The sequence below is a fragment of the Bos taurus genome, chromosome 24, assembly GCF_002263795.3.
Source record: "Bos taurus isolate L1 Dominette 01449 registration number 42190680 breed Hereford chromosome 24, ARS-UCD2.0, whole genome shotgun sequence".
In the NCBI taxonomy this organism is placed as follows: Eukaryota; Metazoa; Chordata; class Mammalia; order Artiodactyla; family Bovidae; genus Bos; species Bos taurus.
The window spans coordinates 32798682-32815197 of record NC_037351.1 but is presented as its reverse complement, the minus strand read 5'-3'; the positions used below and the strand labels follow the sequence as shown (position 1 = coordinate 32815197).

General features: G+C 46.1%; 1 protein-coding gene across 3 annotated transcripts in view; it reads left to right on the top strand.

The window, feature by feature from the left end:
- LAMA3 (laminin subunit alpha 3) overlaps positions 1-16516 on the top strand; it is a 260515-nt gene that overhangs the window by 155993 nt on the left and 88006 nt on the right. For all 3 annotated transcript variants that reach the window (XM_024984437.2, XM_059881027.1, XM_059881028.1), the window contains 5 exons: positions 4047-4191; positions 5047-5187; positions 6710-6871; positions 10579-10677; positions 13057-13140. In XM_024984437.2, coding sequence (XP_024840205.1) covers positions 4047-4191; positions 5047-5187; positions 6710-6871; positions 10579-10677; positions 13057-13140 — 631 coding nt within the window. The remainder of the gene's footprint in view (positions 1-4046; positions 4192-5046; positions 5188-6709; positions 6872-10578; positions 10678-13056; positions 13141-16516) is intronic.

Genomic DNA, 16516 nt, shown 5'->3' with positions numbered 1-16516 from the left:
GCACACATTTCTCCTTGTCTCGACAAGCAGCTTGCACAGCTGTCCTCCCTGAAAAATACCCCTCCACCTTTCTTTTCCAGTGAAGAGAAATATTAAGAAATAGGCTCCCATCTGCCTGTCCTCACCCTCAAAGCCTATGTTCAAGTCAGTGCTCAGGGTCACTTGTCTGCTGTGGTGCTCAGGGTGGGAGGGGCTCGTGGGCACCAGAATTCTGGATCACACCTATGGGCCAGCGGCCCTGTGTGTTTGCAGGAAGGCCAGCTGCCCAGTGGCTCTGTGACAAGGACAATGTCGGTGCAGAGTCCTTTCCCCGCTGCCAGGTGGGAGGAGCAGAGAGCACCCTGCTCACTGAGGCTATCCCCAGAGGCCCTCCTCTGATCAGGTCTCCTCTTCCTGATGCTTTCTGTGGAGGGGGTTATCTGCACTGCTCCTTCCCATCTCTCACCCCCGGCCCCCGCCTCCCCAGAGTTCTTGTGCTCCAGAAATAGGGAACATCGTCTGGGGACAGGCAGTTGTCTGCAGGACTGCGATTACATTTAGTCTGGGATTCACAAGGAGAGAGTAGGTGTTATTCACCTGGGCCTAGGAACAAAATTATGTGTGCTAAAATGTGTGTGTGTGTGTGTGTGAGAGAGAGAGAGAGAGAGATGATGTAATCTGCAAGTGGGTATAAGTGTTAAGTTGGCCAGAACATTCGTTTGGGTGTTGTTTCTTTAAAAAAAAAAAAAATAGCATGTTACAGACAAATCTGAACGATACTTCTCTGAGAAGATGGTTCATGGTTTCTGTAGCTCCCCAGACACCCCTTATCCCTCTCAGAGTTTGCGACGCACTGTACCAGAGCAGTCACTCCAAGCAGATCATTTCCACCTTCCACCTTCTACCTATTTTACTAGAGGAGTGATTTGGGGAATATTTTCTTCCTCTGTAGAAGAAACAATCTCTGTAGGTATCAGGGAGGGAGGGAGATGAGGAAATGGGGCTGAAATGACACTTGCCCTGCCAGCAGGTCTTGCTGGTGAAACTGATTTTATCTTCTTAGGTGTGGTGGGTGGGATAAAGAGACCCCCATCTGCTCCCCTTTGCTGATGCTGCACCAAGAGTACTTGTTTGTCTAAGGCAAACTTACTGGAATATACAGTTGTATTTATCTTTTTTGGGGTGGTTTCTGGGGTGGTCCTTTGGGCTTCCCTGGTGGCTCAGATGGTAAGGAATCTGCCTGCAATGTAGGAGACCCATGTTCGATTCCTGGATTGGGAAGATCCCCTGGAGAAGGAAATGGCTACCCACTCCAGTATTCTTACCTAGAGAACTCCATGGACAAAGGAGCTTGGTGGGCTACAGTCCATGGGGTCGCAAAGAGTCAGACACAACTGAGCGAGTAACACTTTCACTTTCTGGGGTGAGATTTTTTTTTTTTTAACTGAAGTATAATTGAGGACAATATTATATAAGCTACAGGTATACAATATAGTGATTCACAATTTTAAAAGTTATACTCTATTTACAGTTATTATAAAATGTTAGTTATATTCCCTGTATTGTACAATAAATATATTCTTGAGGTTTATTTTATACCTCATAGTTTATACCTCTTACTCCTCTCCCCCTGTGTTGCCCCGAACTTCCCTCTTCCCACTGATAAGCACAAGTTTGTTCTCTATATCTGTGAGTCTGCTTCTTTTTTGTTATATTCACCATTCATTGTATTTTTTAGATTCCACACATAAGTAAGATCATGCACTATATCTTTCTTCTGATTTATTTCACTCAGTATAATTACCCTTCAAGTCGCTCCATGTTGCTGTAGATGACAGGATTTCATTCTTTTTTATGGCTGAGTAGCAGTCCATTGTATATAGATACCACATCTTCTTTATCCTGGCATGAGATATTTTAATACATATTAAGAGATAGGTGAAAGTTTACATTTGGTAGCAAGTTAATGACAAAATATTTCATATCAGGTTGTCCCCCAATCATCTCGTGGAAAGCAGATTTCCTAATAGTTTCTTTAGACCCACAAGCAGGGCTGAGCGTGTAGATGTAGCAGGCGGTGGCTGTGGAGCTCAGTGACCGAGCTGCTGCTCCCGTCCTCACACCGCAGAGCGGGGTCGCTCAGTCCTGAGAAGCTGCTAGTGCTTTCCCACCAGCCTTGTGCTCAGAGCTGCCTGCAGCCCCTGGGCGCCCAGCCCCGTACAGGCCGTCGCCACCCTCCCCACCTGCTCCAGTGTCTCCCGTCACTCAGCCAGGCAACGGGGAGCCCTCCTTGCTGTCTCCCTCTTCTGTCCCCCCACCCAGACCACGACGAGCCCCAGCACCCTCACCCTGAAATAGCTTGGGACCCATCGCCCCCTCTCCGTCCCGAATACCTCTGCCCTCGCTCTGCCCCTGTCTCCCCACCGCAGAGCTGCCCTCAGCTCAGTCCTTGACACACACAGCCACCTGTCCTTCTTCCTCTCTGAACGCTTTTCAAGATGACGACCCCCGTTTGAGAACTGGTCAGCTGCCGGCACTGCCTGGCGTCTCCACCACCGCCTCCCCTCTCTCTCATGGAGGGAGAACGAAGCCTTGAGAAGCTGGGTAACTTGCTGAGACGCTGTCTCTAAGTCATGTGAGAGCTGATCAGAACGCTGGCCAGTCTGCCCTCAGTGTGCAGGGCTCAGCCCCGCCCCAGGGCTCCGGCACAGTGTCACAGCGGCCAGCCCCTCTGTCCCGGTAAGCTGACCCCCTCCCGCCTCCCCAGGCTCTCCATCATGCATGGTGACGGGTCAGGCTTGGGAGTAGGGTCTGGGGTGAGGGAAGGACAGAGGCCCTGGGCCTGCAAGCTCCCAAGATAAGTGTTAGGTGGGAATGTGAACAGTATACACGTGGGGTCTACACGGGGGTCAGAAGCCAACAGACTCAGTCTCCTGGAGGGAGGAGACTCCCGCCTTTCCAGGCTCATGGCTCAGCATCCTCGCTTGCACCCCTGCTCCAGGAGCACCCTGCTGTGTTCCCTGCACACGCTGGGCCATGTCCCCATTCTTGCTCTCTGGAATCCCTGCCCCACCTTCTACCCCAGGACACTTGTCCTTTTACACTCAGCTCAGGCATCACCTTCCCCCAGGGAGGCTGGGTCTGTGCAGGCCTTCTGACCTCTGTGTAGACCCCATGTGTATATTCACATTCCCACCTAACATTCACCCTGGGAGCTCTCAGGCCCAGGGAGTCTGTCCTTTCTTCACCCCCGAGCCTAGTACCAAGCCTGGCCCAAGTCATCATCCGTAATGCTCACTGCTTTTTGTTTTCAGTTAAGGTATAACTGGCATGTAACCTTATATTAGTTAGTTTCAAATGTAAACATAGTGATTCGATATTTGTGTCTATTGTGAAATGGTCACCATAGTAAATCTAGTTATCACCCATGATCGTAAATACTTACAAATTTTTTTCTTGTGATTAGAATTTTTAAGATTTACTCTCTTAGCAACTTGCAGAAGTGCAATATGGCATCATTAACTATAGTTGCTGTGCTGTACATGACATCCCAGGACTTGGTTACTTTATAACTGAAAGTGTGTATCTTTTGACCCATTTTCCATTAGGATGATGGTCACTTGGAACTGCTTTGTGTGAGTGCCTTGTATCTGCTTTTCCCCATTCTGCTTGGACACTGGCACCTGTGGGCAGGCTCTGGGTCTACTTAACTGGCTTTAAAAATATTATATATTTATTTATTTATGTGCGTTGGGTCTCAGTTGCAGCACACAGGATCTTCATTGCATCATGCGGGATCTTTCCTTGCAGTGCACAGGCTCCCTAGTTGTGGCTCAGTAGTTGTGGTGAGCAGGCTTAGTTGCTTCGTGGCATGTGGGATCTTAGTTCCCCAACCGGGGATCGAACCCGAATCTCCTGCATTGGAAGGTGAAGTTTTAACCACTAGACCGCCGGGAAAGTCCCTGAACTGGCTTCTGACAAGCAACTTCTCTGCGGCAGTGCAGGTCGGCTTTAGAACTGTGTGTACAAAGGTGCTGAAGACTTTTGCTTCCTTTCCTTGAGCACAGATGCAGGCCCAGGATCACAGGGCGGCAGTGTGACCGGTGCGCTCCCGGCTTCTACCGCTTTCCTGAGTGCCTCCCCTGCCACTGCAGCAGAGATGGGACCGAGCCGGGAGTCTGTGACCCAGGCACCGGGGCATGTCTCTGCAAGGTAAGATGGAATGTGCAATGCTGGGGATATGGGCCACCGGCTAGAGTGGAGGGTCTTCATGCTGAGTCATTGTATAAAAATCTGTGGGAAATGAGACTGACCCATGATCAATGATGCTGGGAAAGATTGAAGGCAGGAGAAGGGGATGACAGAGAATGAGATGGTTAGATGGCATCACTGACTCAATGGAAATGAATTTGAGCAGGCTTCGGCAGTTGGTGATGGACAGGGAAGCCTGGCATGCTGCAGTCCATGGGGTCACAAGGAGTCAGACACAACTAAGTGACTGAACTGAGCTCATTGGGTAGAAACAGTTAGAAGCCATCCCAGCCTCACTGCTCTTGTCCTTTGGAGGGTCTACAGACCTCCTTAAGAATCTGATGACACAAATGGTCTCCAGAAAAATCGGCACAAACTTTTGTCTATAATTTGAAGAGGTTCATGGGTTTCCCTGAAGCCTATTCCTGTCCCGTGGACCCCAGGTTCATCATCTCTGCTCCACGGTGTTCTGCCAATGACAGATGGACTCCCCAATCCCAGCAGATGCTCTAAAGTGGTTATAAGTGGGATGAACCGGTCTCCCCCACATTGTGAACTTTTTGGTGCTGTTTTTCTACCTTCAAGATGCTAAAGGGTATCTGATGAAATTTAGGAAATCCTCTCTTCCATTTGTATGCGGTATAAAATTTAAATAGTTAATGTGGTAGAACAGTTGAACAGTCATATAACTTTGAGTGTTTTATTACCATCCATGTCCCATTGTCTTATGTTGGTACTTAATTTGTGCGTGTAGCTCTCTTCAGTCAGAGACCCTTCAGAAGGAATTATCTCTTCTCTCGTGGTTTTCTTTGATAGGAAAACGTGCAAGGCACAGAATGCAACATGTGTCGGGAAGGGTCATTCTACCTGGAGCCAGCGAATCCCAAGGGTTGTACCAGCTGCTTTTGTTTCGGAGCCAGTCATCACTGTCACAGCACACATAAGAGAAGGGCTAAGGTACGCAGGGCATCAGAGTCCTTCTGTTTTTCTTTAGCACTTCTAAATGAGGAAGTGAGGGGTTCCCAGGTGGCACCATGGTAAAGAATCTGCCTGCAGAACAGGAGACGTGAGTTCAGTTCCTGGGTTGGGAAGATCCCCTGGAGTAGGAAGTGGCAACCCACTCCAGTATTCTTGCCTGGAGAGTTCCATGGACAGATGAGCCCAGTGGGCTGCAGTCTGTGGGGTCGCAAAGAGTCGGACATGACTGAGCATGAGCACGCATAAAAGAAAAAAATGAGAAAGTAATGCACTGGCATGAGAAGTGAAGAGTCATGGAGGTTTTGCATCCTGCTGGGTTAGAATGTTAAGCCCTATGCTCACTGTCGTTAGCCTGCAGCGTTCTGTCCCCAGATGTCCTCATGTCCCTCAGCTCACACCCCTCATCAGGTCTCTGCTCATGTGTCCCAGTGCTCGGAGAAGCCTCCCGTCACCACTCGCTGACTCTGTGACCTCGCCTTTCTCTGTGGACTTCATAGCGTGCATCACAGTTCTAATGCTTATTATCTCTCTTCTTTCACCACTTGCGTGTAACCTCCTTGATGGAATCCCAGCACCGTGAGCAGGATCTGAAATGTAGTAGTTGCTCAATAAACACTCATTAGAGTTGCTTGTTCTCCTCCCTTACTTCTTATGTGCTTATCTTCCTGTTTTACTTTTCTTCTCACCTGTTTTACCACATCTTGTCTTTGGTCACTCTTAAAATCAACTCCAGAAAGCTAAAGCTTGTGTTGCCTCCGTGATCCCACGCTTGCTTGCTTGTGTGAGTCGTGTATTTGTTGTTGTTGTTTAGTCGCTGAGTTGTGTCCGACTGTTTTGTGACCCTATGGAGTGAGTCATGCATTATGTCCAACAAATGTTCAAAGAAAGATTTTTGTATCTGTTTTACTGCTTGCCTCCTGAAAGGAGCACAAGCTTGTAGTGGGGGGAGAAAGTTATTTTGTAAATCCACCCTAAAGGCTCCTCTTCTTATCCCCAGGGGACCCCCGAAGCATTATTCCACATCTATGCCTTGTCAGCTCCTTCTTTTTCTTCCCCTCATAATTTAACTCCTGGCTTCCTTTGTGATCAGGGGAGTATTTAATTCTGATGCTCCATTTAGAGAAAAACAACGACAGCAGGCCACTGTACTTCACATCACATTTTCTCTCTGAGGAGCTCACCATTAAAATGCGCCCACAATCCTAGTTATGATCCACACCCTTATTTGCATATTATTCGAACAGTTATTGGACACCTACTAAATGTCAGGATGTGCGCAGGGCTAAAGGATAAATCCCACGTACATATGGCCACTATCCTTTGAGAATTCCTAGTCTCAATGGGCCAGTTGGGGGCTGAGCGGGAGTCAGAGACGAGGAGACACCCGAGGGAGGCCTTTGCAGCAAGGTGGCTGCCCCGTGGCTCTTTCTGCTCTTCAAGATTCAGCCATCACCAGAGGAGCCACGGGCATGTGGTTCCATGCCTTGCCTCTGTGTTTCAGCTTGTGGACATGATGGGCTGGCGCCTGCAGACAGCAGACGGAGTGGACATCCCCGTCTCCTTCAACCCCGGCAGCAGCAGTGTGGTGGCCGACCTCCAGGAACTGCCCGCCACGGTCCATAGCGCGTCCTGGGTCGCCCCGCCTTCCTACCTGGGGGACAAGGTAACCACATCCTGCTGTTCTCCCGTGCCCTTGCTGGACTTCCTCCATCACCACCTGGGCATCATTAACCAGATGTTGGGAAGGAAAGTTCCAGAAGTTCAGATTACTAAAATTGGAGACCTTAGGTTAATCACGGGCTTCCCACATGGCTCAGTGGTAAAGAATCCTCCTGCCAATACAGGAGACTCAGGAGACTTGGGTTCTATCCCTGGGTCAGGAAGATCTCCTGGAGGAGGAAAGAGCAACCCCCTCCATTATTCTTGCTTAGAGAACCTCATTGGCAGAGGAGCCTGGCGGGCTACAGTCCATAGGATCTCAAAGGGTCGGACACAACTGAGTGACCGAGCTCGCATGGGTTAATCACAAATGCAGATGATGGAGGGACTGAAGGTGTCCGTATCTCAGGGGCCCCACACGCATTGCTCACCAGCAAAGGAATAACGCATCAGGTTGTTCTTGGTTTTCGCTTAATGCCAAAGAATTTTCCTCCATGGAAATAACCCATTTAAATAATACCTGCTGCGAATGGCACATGTATGCTTTTAAATGCCAGTGCTGAGAATTCTTTGTTTTAAAGCAGAAGAAAGGCCCCTTGTCAGGAACACAAAAGCTGCAAAGTGACTCATGAGCTTATTAAAAGAAGCCCAGGAACCAGCGACAGCACAGCTTTCATTAATAGAGTCATGTGTGGTTATGAATAAATTCTTTCTTTTTAAAAAAAAATTATTGGGGTACAGTTGATTTACAATGTTGTGTTAGTTTCTGCTGTCCAGCAAAGTAAATCTGCTATCCACTCTTTTTTGGATTCTTTCACATATAGGTCATTACAGAGTATCGAGTAGAGTTCCCTGTGCTCTACAGTAGGTCCTTATTGTTACATATTTTATATGCTGTAGTGTGTATATGTCACAGATGTAGAACACAAGCTTATCGTTACCAAAGGGGACAGGGTGCGGGGGAGAGGAATAAATTGGGAAATAGTGAGTGACGTGGTTAGATGCTCCTCAGGAAGCTTATAAACAAGTTGCTTTTCCTTTGTTGCATAAATTAGCATTCCAGGATCAGGCCACCTACACTCATTTATAAGGACAGAAGTATGAGCCCCCCATAGAAACATCCTCTGGGGACACATGCTCCTGGGGGCCCAGGATAGAGCTTTGGAGAAGAGGGAGATTTCACAGAGCCCCGGCCAGATGATGCCATGCTCTCACATCTAGAATGACTAGATACTCGGGTCTTCTCAGCCTGAGCCCTCTGACGCTGTCTTTGGGTTGAAGGGCTGTGAGTGCTGACCGCTGAGTGTGGGGAACATTGCTCTTCTCACATAATCCCGCTTCTCCCTCTCGTGACATGCCTCTTCACATCCACAGGGCGAGCCCTGTACTTACTGGTCATCTCGTCCTGGGTGACGGACGACCCACAGACTTTGCAGCTTAAAGCAGCAGACCATTGTTATCTCGGCTAGTTTCCATGGATCACGGTGGCTCAGGGTCTCTCATGAGGTTGTGGTCAAGACGTCAGCCTGGGCTGCAGTCATTTGGGCCTGGAGGACCCATGTCCACGCTCGCTGGTGTGGCTGTCAGCCGGCCTCTGTCCTTGGCTGGCTGTTGGTGGTGGCTTCAGTTCCTGTTCATGTGAGGCCCTCCATAGATGTGTGAGGGTCCTCATGATACTACAGTTGGCTTCCACCAAAGCAAATGAGAGAAGAAACAATATTTTTGTAACCTAATTTCAGAAAAGACACACTCTAGTTTCTGCTATATTCTGTTCTCTAGAACACAGTCACTAAGCCCAGCCTATACTCTGGGAGGAGAATTAAGCTCCACCTCTAGAAGACAGGAGTATGAAAGAATATGTAGACCTATTTTTAAAACCTTGAATTCCTTTAAAAACTGTAAAAATAAAGTTACCATATGACCTTGCAGTCTCACTCCTGGGCATGTTTTTCCAGAGAAAAACATGATCCAAAAAGATACACACACCCCAATATTCATTAATTACTGTTTACAATAGCCAAGACAGTGGAAGCAACCTCAATGTCCATTGACAGGTGAATGGATAAAGAAGATGTGGTGCATATATACAACGGAATATCACTCAGCCATTCAAAAGAATGAAATAATGCCACAGAAGGACCTTGAAATTGTTGTATGGAGTGAAATAAGTCAGACAGAGACCGACAAATATCATATAATATTGCTTATATGCAGAATCTAAAAAGATGATGCAAATGGACTTAGAAAACAGAAGCAGACTCAGGCTTAGAGAATGAACTCAGGGTTATGAGTAGAGGGAAGGGGCTGGGGAGAGGGATAGATCAGGAGTTTTCAATTGATGTGTTCCAACTTCTGTATTTAAAATATCAATAGATAACCAACAAGGACCTCCTGTATAGCATAGGGAACTCTCCTCAATATTATGTAGCAACCTAAATGGGAAGAGAATTTGAAAAGAATAGATGGATGTATATATATAACTTAATCACTTTGCTGTACAGCTGAAACTAACACAACGTTTTGATCACCTGTACTCCAATATAAAATAAAAAGTGAAAAACAAATGATGTCAGCCCATCAAAAAAGCAATCCTTACTCTCAAAAGAGAATTCAAGATGTTATCTTGAGTACTTCCAGGCTCTTTGGTCATAACTAGGTGAAGCTGTGTAGGCTGTAGGTTCTAGGGAAGAACTTCAGTGGACTGGGAGTCTAAGGGCTGCCCCATGTCCCTGCTCCAGTTTATTTGCATCTCAGTAAGGTACTTTGTCTACCTGCCCTGAGGTGACGTTGCCTCTGATTTTCATCCCTCAGTCACTCATTCCTTCTTTATCAGTTTTTACTTTAATGGGGAGAGATGTCAGGACCAGATGTAAAGTCTGTTCAGAAAGATGCTGTCCAGAAAACCCTGATCATTCACTTCCTCATCTCTGTTACCATCATGCTGCTAATGCAGCACTGAGAGGCGGTCCATATACCTGGCGGTACGGTCGGACATGGGCTTCCCCAGTGGGTCAGCGGTAACGAATCTGCCCTCGGTACAGGAGCTACCGTAGACATGGGTTCAATCGCTGGGTTGGAAGATCCCCTAGCAGAGGATATGGCAACCCACTCCAGTGTTCTTGCCTGGAGGATTCCATGGACAGAGGAACATGGTGGGCCACAGTCCACAGGGTCGCAAAGACTCGGACTTGTGTGAAGTGACGTAGCACACACACACACACAGATGGACATGGTTCATGCGCCCAAGAGAATGCAGAATCACTTAGGAAACAGTCACCATCTGTGCTCAGGGGAAGTGTTTTTTAGTTTATTTTTGGAAGTTCATCTTGTAGCTGATAGATATTAACCAGTTCTCTCAGCTAAATAGAAAAGCAGTGGCCTAGATTTCTTAGAATAACTGTGGTTTAGTAGCCATCTAGAATAAAAGGATCTTATTTGTTTCTGTGTGACTATTATTTTTCTTTTTAAGGGAAGTATCCTCTTGCTTGTAAAACTCAATCATCTTCACATTAAACATTTTAATCAATATAAAATGGTATAAAGTAGAGAGCTAAAATACCATCTTCAATTCCACTCTGTAGAAATGACTGCTGTTAAGGGGCTGATAGTGTATCTTCCCAGAGCTCTGTGCCAGTGTACTTCATAGACAAACTGATGTGGCCATGGTGTGTTGCAATGCTTGTGCTATTAATGCTGTTATTTCAATTTTAGGTTTCCTCTTATGGTGGCTACCTCACTTACCAGATCAAGTCGTTTGGACTACCTGCTGACATGGTTCCTCTGGAAAAGAAGCCGGATGTGCAGCTCATTGTAGGTATCAGAGCACAAGCCAAGTGACAGGAAGTGGCAGTTGCAGCTGGTGCCATTCTGGTTTTAGGACATCACTTCTTAAAAAATAACTTTATTTACATATTTCTTGGCTGCGCTGGACCTTCGCTGCTGCTCGGGCTTTTGTCTAGTTGAGTCGAGCGGGGGCTACTCTTGCTTGTGATTCAGGGGCTTCTCTTCTTGCTGAGCGCAGGCTCTGGGGCATGTGGGCTCTGCAGTTGCAGCTCCCCGGCTCTAGTTGTGGCTCACAGGCCTAGTAGTTCTGCAGCACGTGGGGTCTTCCTGGATCAGGGTTTGAACCCATGTCTCCTGCATTGGCAGGCGGACTCCTCACCACTGAGCTACCAGGCAATTAAGTCCTAGGACATCTTGATAAGTGGCCTAAGCAGAAGTCTGGATTAAGTCGTTTCCAGTATTTTGTAGAAACTCAAAGGGAAGTTGAGAGCATCTAGCACCTCTTCCAGATCCTGGGTGCTTGACCATCCCAGCCCCGAGTCGTTTCTCTTTTCTTCCCTCCCAAGAACTTAACCATCTCCCTCCTGGCTTCTCACAATCATTGCCTCATCGTAAACTTATTTTATGTATCTGTCATTCAATTTCATTGCACAAATGGTTTTGAGACTTCCCTTTTTGCAAAGTTACATTGCTGGGCTCATGAAGGACAGGTGGTCCCTGTTGTCAAAAAGAAAAAGTGTAATCTAAGGGGAGATGGGCTTCTCTGGTGGCTCAGTGGTATAGAATCTGCCTCCAATGCAGGAGACCCAGGTTCCATTTCTGTGTCGGGAAGATCCCTTGGAGGAGGAAGTGGTGACCCACTCCACTATTCTTGCCTGGAGAATTCCATGAACAGAGGAGCCTGTCAAAGAGTTGTGACTAAGCGACTGAGCACAAACACGAGATACTGAGGAGCCCTTTTGGTTTTTTGAGAAGTGACACCCGCATGCTATGTGCTGGGCACCCAGTCCAGAACTACAATCTAGCAATTTCCTGGAGGGCAGGGGTGATATACCATCCTGCTTTGAATCCCTACAATGTACAGAACCTTGAACATGGGATGGGGTGCCATCGCCTGGTCTTGACTGTGTTTCTGGTTCATGTGCTGTAATTAATGTGTTGCAATCCCAGCTTCCTGAAGGACTTCTTGGTGTATTTTGTGTAAGTGATGCCTGGAAAACCCCACATGTCTCATGCCAGCTGACGGCCTCGCATTCTGGTAGCTTTTTGTGTTCAGGCATGGCTGTGCTGTGTTCTGTTTCTGCTGGCACCCAAATGTATTGAACTGTTGTTTTAAAAACTCAAAGGAACCTTCCTTTGCAAAACATCTTGAAAATGAAGCACCCAGGACTTTAAAGTCCAAGGAAAAATAGTTCCACAATAAAAACACTATTATGACATGCTGTAGATCAGCTTCATTATTTTTTTACAGAGCATCTCAAATTCAGGCCATTAGTATGCCTATGTTTTACTGCCTCTGTTATTATGCAAACTGTTGGAGCTCATGGAGAAGTGAGGACCAAAATTTCTTCTTAATTTATCTTCAAACTTGGAAAGTAATTTAGGCTCATAAAGCATATACTCTGCTGCTTTGTTCCAAACCACTAAAATTAAAAGCTTATTGGGCATGTTTCTTAGATTAAGGTATTAAATGAGTGATTGCAGATAATGCTCTTCTTTCTGAAAGGCCAGCTCTGGTGAATGAAACCTTTAGGGGTTTGGTGCCCCAGCAGAAGAGCTGAGCCTCCTCTGTGTGGGTGTGGGGTGAGGGTGCTGGTGGTGGGTGCTGACTGTCCCATTGTGCCCTCAAGAGCCTCTGTAATGGGGACCGGCGTGCAGAGGTTGAGTGATGGGGCTGGTGCCTGCAGGGTCTTGGGCTGTGGGGTGAGCCCTGCTGCACGTGCCAGCCCCACAGCACCCTGTCCATGCCACCTGCACAGCCCACAGCCAGCCTGCCAGCCTTCTGCCCTCCTTCCCCTCCCCACTAACCCACCCACCAAAGCACTTTCTTGCTCCCTGTCTGGTCCTAGACAGTAGGGGAACTGGTCCCTCATGTTATCTGCAAAGCATGTTTATTGATTTTTAAAAATTGTTTCCATCTTTCTAAGCCACTTTTAGTCAAAGGAACTTTCCTTTGTGAAAGTTTAGGAAACAAAGGTTTCCTATTTGGGAAAATGAACTCTATTAGGTCTTATTATTCCATTTCCGTGTTACTAATCCTTTTGCTTGTCAGTTCATTTCGCAGTTACTTTTTTAGAATCAGTCATTTCATGTAAAGCAGATCTATAGACATTTGTTCTCAAATCAGCCATAAACTTTGAAACATGATGGCCAAGCTACCAACACATTCATATTTGTCTTCCACAGGGTCAGCACATGTCCATCATCTACCATGAGCCAAACCACCCCCGGCCAGACCGGCTGCATCATGGGCGAGTGCAGATGGTGGAGGTAAGGGAAAAGTGAATGTGAAGTGGTTCTTTCTTTTGTCTTTTTTAATTTTTTTGGCCACGCTGCAAAGCATGTGGGATCTTAGTTCCCTGACCAGGAATCGAACCTGCACCCCTTGCAGTGGAAGCTCTGCAGCTTAACTGGACCACCAGGGAGGTCCCTGAAATGGCTCTTGATGAGCTTTTAAGAGTTGGTTTTTCTTTTTACTTATTTTATGAATTCAAAATATTAATTATATTTATGTAAATATAATTTGATATATAAATTAGAAATTATATAAAGTATACAGAGCTCCAACCTCACAGGGCTTTGTTTGCAGTATCTTTATGGCACAGAAACAGGAGACCATCCTGTCTCCCGTTTTACAGTTAAATATCCTTAATGTATAAATTCCATGAGTCTGTCATGCTCCGATATAGCTCCCATTTGTCCTCAGGATTCCCTCAGTGCCTGGAACCTGGTGACTTTCCAACAAATGTGCTTGGGGTGAATAAATGGAAAAGTTACAAGCACGTCTAACACCAAAAGAAATAAGAATCAGATCAGATCAGATCAATCGCTCAGTCGTGTCCGACTGTTTGCAACCCCATGAATCGCAGCACACCAGGCCTCCCTGTCCATCACCAACTCCCGGAGTTCACCCAGACTCACGTCCATCGAGTCAGTGATGCCATCCAGCCATTTCATCCTCTGTCGTCCCCTTCTCCTCCTGCCCCCAATCCCTCCCAGCATCAGAGTCTTTTCCAATGAGTCAACTCTTCGCATGAGGTGGCCAAAGTACTGGAGTTTCAGCTTTAGCATCATTCCTTCCAAAGAAATCCCAGGGCTGATCTCCTTCAGAATGGACTGGTTGGATCTCCTTGCAGTCCAAGGGACTCTCAAGAGTCTTCTCCAACACCACAGTTCAAAAGCATCAATTCTTCGGCACTCAGCTTTCTTCACAGTCCAACTCTCACATCCATACATGACCACAGGAAAAACCATAGCCTTGACTAGACAGACCTTTGTTGGCAAAGTAATGTCTCTGCTTTTGAATATGCTATCTAGGTTGGTCATAACTTTCCTTCTAAGGAGTAAGCATCTTTTAATTTCATGGCTGCAGTCACCATCTGTAGTGATTTTGGAGCCCAGAAAAATAAAGTCTGACACTGTTTCCACTGTTTCCCCATCTATTTCCCATGAAGTGATGGGACCGGATGCCATGATCTTCGTTTTCTGAATGTTGAGTTTTAAGCCAACTTTTTCACTCTCCACTTTCACTTTCATCAAGAGGCTTTTGAGTTCCTCTTCACTTTCTGCCAGAAGGGTGGTGTCATCTGCATACCTGAGGTTATTGAGATTTCTCCCAGCAATCTTGACTCCAGCTTGTGTTTCTTCCAGTCCAGCATTTCTCATGATGTACTCTGCATATAAGTTAAATAAACAGGGTGACAATATACAGCCTTGATGAACTCCTTTTCCTAATTGGAACCAGTCTGTTGTTCCATGTCCAGTTCTAACTGTTGCTTCCTGACCTGCATACAAATTTCTCAAGAGGCAGATCAGGTGTTCTGGTATTCCCATCTCTTTCAGAATTTTCCACAGTTTATTGTGATCCACACAGTCAAAGGTTTTGGCATAATCAATAAAGCAGAAATAGATGTTTTTCTGGAACTCTAGTGCTTTTTCCATGATCCAGCGGATGTTGGCAATTTGATCTCTGGTTCCTCTGCCTTTTCTAAAACCAGCTTGAACATCAGGAAGTTCACAATTCACATATTGCTGAAGCCTGGCTTGGAGAATTTTGAGCATTACTTGACTAGCGTGTGAGATGAGTGCAATTGTGCGGTAGTTTGAGCATTCTTTTGCATTGCCTTTCTTTGGGACTGGAATGAAAACTGACCTTTTCCAGTCCTGTGGCCACTGCTGAGTTTTCCAAATTTGCTGGCATATTGAGTGCAGCACTTTCACAGCATCATCTTTCAGGATTTGGAATAGCTCAACTGGAATTCCATCACCTCCACTAGCTTTGTTCGTAGTGATGCTTTCTAAGGCCCACTTGACTTCACATTCCAGGATGTCTAGCTCTAGGTCAGTGATCACACCATCGTGATTATCTGGGTTGTGAAGATCTTTTTTGTACAGTTCTTCTGTGTATTCTTGCCATCTCTTCTTAATATCTTCTGCTTCTGTTAGGTCCATACCATTTCTGTCCTTTATCGAGCCCATCTTTGCATGCATGAAATGTTCCTTTGGTATCTCTGATTTTCTTGAAGAGATCCCTGGTCTTTCCCATTCTGTTATTTTCCTCTATTTCTTTGCATTGATCACTGAAGAAGGCTTTCTTATCTCTTCTTGCTATTCTTTGGAACTCTGCATTCAGATGCTTATATCTTTCCTTTTCTCCTTTGCTTTTCGCTTCTCTTCTTTTCACAGCTATTTGTAAGGCCTCCCCAGACAGCCATTTTGCTTTTTTGCATTTCTTTTCCATGGGGATGGTCTTGATCCCTGTCTCCTGTACAATGTCACGAACCTCATTCCATAGTTCATCAGACACTCTATCAGATCTAGGCCCTTAAATCTATTTCTCACTTCCACTGTATAATCATAAGAATAAGAAATAAGAATAATATAGCTAAATAAAGGAGAGCTTATCAAATTATGTGTGTGTGCATGCTAAGTCCTTTCAGTCATGCCCGACTCTTTGTCCGACCCTATGGACTGTAACCTGGCAGGCTCTTCTGTGCATGGGATTCTCCAGGCAAGAATCCTGGAGTGGGTTGCCATGCCCTCCTCCAGGGGATCTTCCTAACCCAGAGATTGAACCCACATCTCTTACATCTCCTTCGTTGGCAGGTGGGTTCTTTACCTCTAGCGCCACCTGGGAAGCCCTATCAAATTGTAGAACATTGTATTACACCTACTTATTTACAACTATTCCTTTAAACAATGTTCCAATTATATTATTAAATTTGTCCAGGGATGTCCCCTGTGGTGTACTGGCTAAGACTTCAAGCTCCCAATGTGGGGGGACCCAGGTTCAATCCCTGGTCAGGGAGCTAGATCCCACATGCTGCAGTTAAGAGTTCAGAAGGTGCAACTTTAAAATGTCCCACATGAGGAAATGAAGATGGAAGATCTGAGTGCCACAAAGAAAATGTGGCACAGGCAGCCAGAGAAACAAATAAAAACATTTAAATATGTGCAGTGAGAATTGTTAAATATATCCTCAAGGGGATACTTTTTCAAGTACCTTAAACTTGTGGACATGCTGTAACATTTCTGTACTGGTCCATCCATATGGTGGAATACCATTGGGCAATAAACAGAACAAAAAGTACTGGTAACTTCCACAGTGGATGAAGCCCCAAAATATTATGCTGAAGGAAAGAAGCAA